This window comes from Octopus bimaculoides, chromosome 21, assembly GCF_001194135.2.
Source record: "Octopus bimaculoides isolate UCB-OBI-ISO-001 chromosome 21, ASM119413v2, whole genome shotgun sequence".
In the NCBI taxonomy this organism is placed as follows: Eukaryota; Metazoa; Mollusca; class Cephalopoda; order Octopoda; family Octopodidae; genus Octopus; species Octopus bimaculoides.
The window spans coordinates 9,066,315-9,071,124 of record NC_069001.1 but is presented as its reverse complement, the minus strand read 5'-3'; the positions used below and the strand labels follow the sequence as shown (position 1 = coordinate 9,071,124).

The 4,810-nt window shown below is 35.9% G+C and overlaps 1 protein-coding gene across 1 annotated transcript in view; it reads left to right on the top strand.

Moving 5' to 3' along the window:
* The first annotated feature begins 3,098 nt into the window (after positions 1-3,098).
* LOC106873793 (70 kDa neurofilament protein-like) overlaps positions 3,099-4,810 on the top strand; it is a 7,108-nt gene continuing 5,396 nt past the window's right edge. Inside the window, exons 1-2 of the mRNA XM_052975298.1 lie at positions 3,099-3,206; positions 4,309-4,529. Of these exons, the coding sequence (XP_052831258.1) occupies positions 3,147-3,206; positions 4,309-4,529 (281 nt within the window). The 5' untranslated portion in view covers positions 3,099-3,146. The remainder of the gene's footprint in view (positions 3,207-4,308; positions 4,530-4,810) is intronic.

Sequence of the window (4,810 nt, the reverse complement as noted above, 5' to 3'; positions counted from 1 at the left end):
AATACTTTATAATCACACCACGTTTGTCTGTCTATCTATGTATTTGTCTGCCCCAAAAGTAATACTGGTGGAATATCCTCGTGAAAACCTCAATAAAATGTAAACATAACAAATCTGACATTGCGCCTCCATATGTAACATGTATCGCCAACTCTTTCCATTCTACTAGTAGCCCATCTGGAGAAGCTGCTTCTGCATGACCACTTGACCTTTCAGAAAGAGCAGCAAAAATGTTCTCAAATTACACCCTACCGACTTAAAATATACATGTGATAATGCAGCCCTAGATACACTTTGCCTAAATGAAAGACAGGATGATGAGTCTTTGTCGTGAGTTTATTTTATCATAGCTGACCTGCGGTTAAGCAGCGCCACAAACAGCAATACCCGCTTTCCATCGCCTATGTAATCATGAAACTTTCGTCTTTGTGTAAGACACAATAATTCGTTATTTGAAGAGATAATTTCTTCAAAAATAATTATTTATTTTTCTTTTTATTATTTTTTAGGAATTACAAGACGAAACTACTCAAAGATTGATTGAAGCTGAACGTGTCAAGTCATTAGAAAATGAACTTGCTTTCCGCACTGATGTCCATGCTGTTGTAATGCATTTTTTCTTCGTCGATTTATTTATTATTTTTTTTGGTGAAACGCCATGAGATATTTCAGCCACTTTCATTCAAAAAATGTTCACATCATTTAAGGCCTTTTTCAATCAAATCCATTTAATTTGGGGTATCGGATCAGCATCAGCAGGAACGAACCAGCAGATGTAAAATCATCAAATCTCAAACTGCCAGCTTTCCATCTGATTAAAAAATCCATAATTGGCAAAGAACCGTTTCTAGTACTTGTTTGAAATTCATCTTGGTTTTCGAAAATATTTCGTGATAAATTGCTTTTTTTTAAGAAAGGAAATATCCAGAATTTTGCCTAGAGAGAGATCTGGTCTATACGTGGATGTAAGATAACAGAAAACCCAGCAGTTTAAATTGTAGAAATTGACACCGTAAGAGCTTGTCACCAAAATCGCAAAAATTCATAGCTTGGATGATCCTTTAGTTTCTGGGGTCAAAAGAGACTTTGGTATATTATTTTGTGTTATAATATTTGTAAAAAAGCAATCCCATAGTTTATAAACAGCTACAAAACAGTTTATAAAAACATTTCCAAATTTATAATTTCAAGTCCCGTTGCCTTTCCTATCTTTTGTCTTTGTCTTTCATAAAATTATTTATTTCTTATTGTCGACTTCACTCACTGATTGTAAAAGGATTTGGGGGTCTGCGACGTGAACACTCTTTTCTGATCTCAACCATGACCTTGGACATAACCGTGTCTGAGAAAGTGTGGGGTCGAAGGTAGAATTAAATACTGTTTTTTATCGAAATGAATGGTTCAAAATCAAACTCGGCCTAGGCTGGATTTGAACTCATAATGACGAGAGCGGGGATAAATACCGTAGACATTCCATCCAACTCCACCAATTGGTTACCCTTGATAAAGTAAGTTGCAGCAATATATCATGGTAACAATTTTCTATATTCACGTCTGTCTACTTTAATGTTTAAAATGTAGAGTATCTTCTCAATAGAGTGTGCGGTGAGAGACTTTGCTTCAACACTAATTACCATTTCGTTTTCAAATTTCTACTTGCAGGAGATGAAGGAATACCGATCAATGCTGTCGAAGATGAAGAACCAGCCCAGTTTATGTGATATACCGAAAGCTGAACTTGAAAGTATTGTTTCTGATTTAAGTGAAGAATATGAATCTCAGTTACAACAAATTACTACTAATCTTGAAAACAGATATAGTGCACAGGTAAGAAATAAAGTAAAAATAACAATTATTTTTATATGTTTATAATAACTCCACACAATTTCTAAAATTCCTTTCTATGAAATTATTTAATGCTTTGCGAATGTTGACATAATTTTACAAGACTTTTGTAAAAGCAACCTAATTGTGCCAAAGTCTGTGCAATAATGGAAATGTGAAGACAGCTTATAGAGGTGACCGAAACGATTGAGGTGAATTCCAAAGAAAAGTGAAAAAGTAGATTACAGAAATGAACATATCGATCTGACGATGTTTGATGGTTGTTGTATGTTAAGTTTGAAAATTTCGAGAAATGCATACATCTTGATAACTCTTTACTCTTTACTCTTTTACTTGTTTCAGTCATTTGACTGTGGCTATGCTGGAGCACCGCCTTTAGTCGAGCAAATCGACCCCGGGACTTATTCTTTGTAAGCCTAGTACTTAATCTATCGGTCTCTTTTTGCTGAATCGCTAAGTTACGGGGACGTAAACACACCAGCATCGGTTGTCAAGAGATGTTGGGGGGGACAAACACACAAATATATATATATATATATATATATATATATATATATATACATATATATACATATATTCGACGGGCTTCTTTCAGTTTCCGTCTACCAAATCCACTCACATGGCTTTGGTCGGCCCGAGACTATAGTAGAAGATACTTGCCCAAGGTGCCACGCAGTGGGACTGAACCCGGAACCATGTGGTCTGTAAACAAGCTACTTACCACACAGCCACTCCTACGCCTATTGAACGATTATGGACGCAAATATTTGAGCTTAAATTTGTTTTCGTACGCGAGTATGATAATGTGGTGGTTGCAAGTATATAGAGAAACTGAGCTAAGTGCAAGCTAAGTGCAGAGGATTTTTTGCTAGTCTGCGACTCTACCACTCTCTACAGTTTGTGCTCTTACCACGTCTTGCCTCACTCTAGTTCCCACTTTCGCAGTTTCCAATGTAACACTTTTGCTACTTAATCGTGTCACCACAACGAGTAATGGTTTTGGGCAAGTCTAGGGCATTCGTTCACAATATGGGCAATGGTTTCGTCCACTCTATTACAGATGCGGCATAGTCTAGATACTTGCTCATTCCCGATTATGACCCGATTATGAAATTGAATGACAAACGTTCAAAATGACTGCAAAAATTTCTATCATCATCATCATCATCATCATCATCATCATCATCATCATCATCATCATCATCATCATCATTTTTATTATAATTATTATTTAACAGCTCAAGGAATTGCGTCTTTCTGTGATAACTACATATGCAGACACAGTCGATTCTTCGGTTAGAATGCATTTCCGTTCCGAAAACAAAGAGTCACTAGAAACATTATCAGAATATGAAGGCACGGTAAGAAAAAACTTTCAACCAACGATCTCATATCGTCTTTTGTTTTCATAGAGCAGAGAGAGAGAGAGAGAGAGAGAGAGAGAGAGAGAGAGAGAGAGAGAGAGAGAGAGAGAGAATATGGAAATCATTAGACAGAAGGCATCACAAGAATCCCCACCTGTAACTGTCCCTAGTTCTCTCATACACGCTTTCGGTTTCGAAAGTGATCTAAGTCAAATTATTTCATCAAAAATACTTGTTAATTTTTGTTCTAAACGCCATCTTAATAATGACAACGTTATTTTACAACCTTTTTCATTATTTTCAAAATTGATTGAAATGGAGTATTGAAACAAAAATATGATAACGAAAATGTTCTGAGACATCGTGGCCATTTTAAATACAAGGAACGCGGTTAACGTTGCACTTGAATATTTGTACATAACGCCTGCAGAAAAAGACATATGCAGGGAGGAATATCTAAAGGCCCGACGTTCTATGGTGGAGAGACTTGCCATAATGTAACTTTAAGGAGAAGGGTAAAATTCGGAAAGAAATATGAATCGAATGTGTCTGAGTAAATGCAGCAGGAGACACAAACAGCTCCAGGGAATAAGAAAAGGACGAAACAGCATATTTGTGGGCCTAAAATTGTGGAAGTTTGTAATCGACTTCTGATAAATTAGACGACTGGCCTGTCTTTGGTGTGTCTTTATGCATTTGAAAAGCATCCTTCTAGATGTAAGAGCAACATTCTATTACGGGTCTTACTTGAGTATTGCAGGGAGTTAATAGTTGTTGAGACCTTATATGCTATCTCTCGAACTGCTGTATCATAAATACAATACGTTATACGTATGCGTGTGGAGGCGCATGGCTTAGTGGTTAGCGTGTTGGACTCATGATCGTCAGATTGTGGGTTGCATTGTGCTGTATGAATGTATGTATGTGTATATATATATATATATATACATGTGTCTGTGCGTATGTGTATATGTTATGTATATTTTTTATGTATGTACGAGCATCTAGCTTTATATAATCTACATCTATGTACAACCAAGTGGTGTGTTTTTATCATAATTTAAAAAAAAAATGAGAGCATTTCATTTCATTTGGAAAGATTACAATCCTGAGAAATCAAATGAGTTCATTAGAAGCCGAGCTAGAGATGATACAAGAAGAAAAAGCCAAGGAGAGGAAAGAAAATCAGTTCAAAGTCAATGAATTACGCTCGGAGATTGAAGTAGTTTTAAAGCAATTAAAAGATCTGATGGATTCTAAACTCACCTTGGAAACGGAGATTTCAACCTACCGCAAGCTCCTTGATGGAGACGACGACAGGTAAACAAATGTACTTTACATTAAATAATGCTAAGAGAATGCCAAACTTCTCTTGAGAAAACTTCATGTTAAGTAAATTATGGATTTGTCTCCGTTGCTGACTCCACGGTTTCCGACCTATGCAGATATCTTTTCTGTTGACTGCATTTACTTTGCTGTGAATATTTCTGAATTTGAAAATAATCAATCCAATCCCTTTATTACTTAACAACTGCATGATCTATTCTTTGTAACCGTTATATGCAATACTTTGCATCACTGAAACATAGAAATATATATAT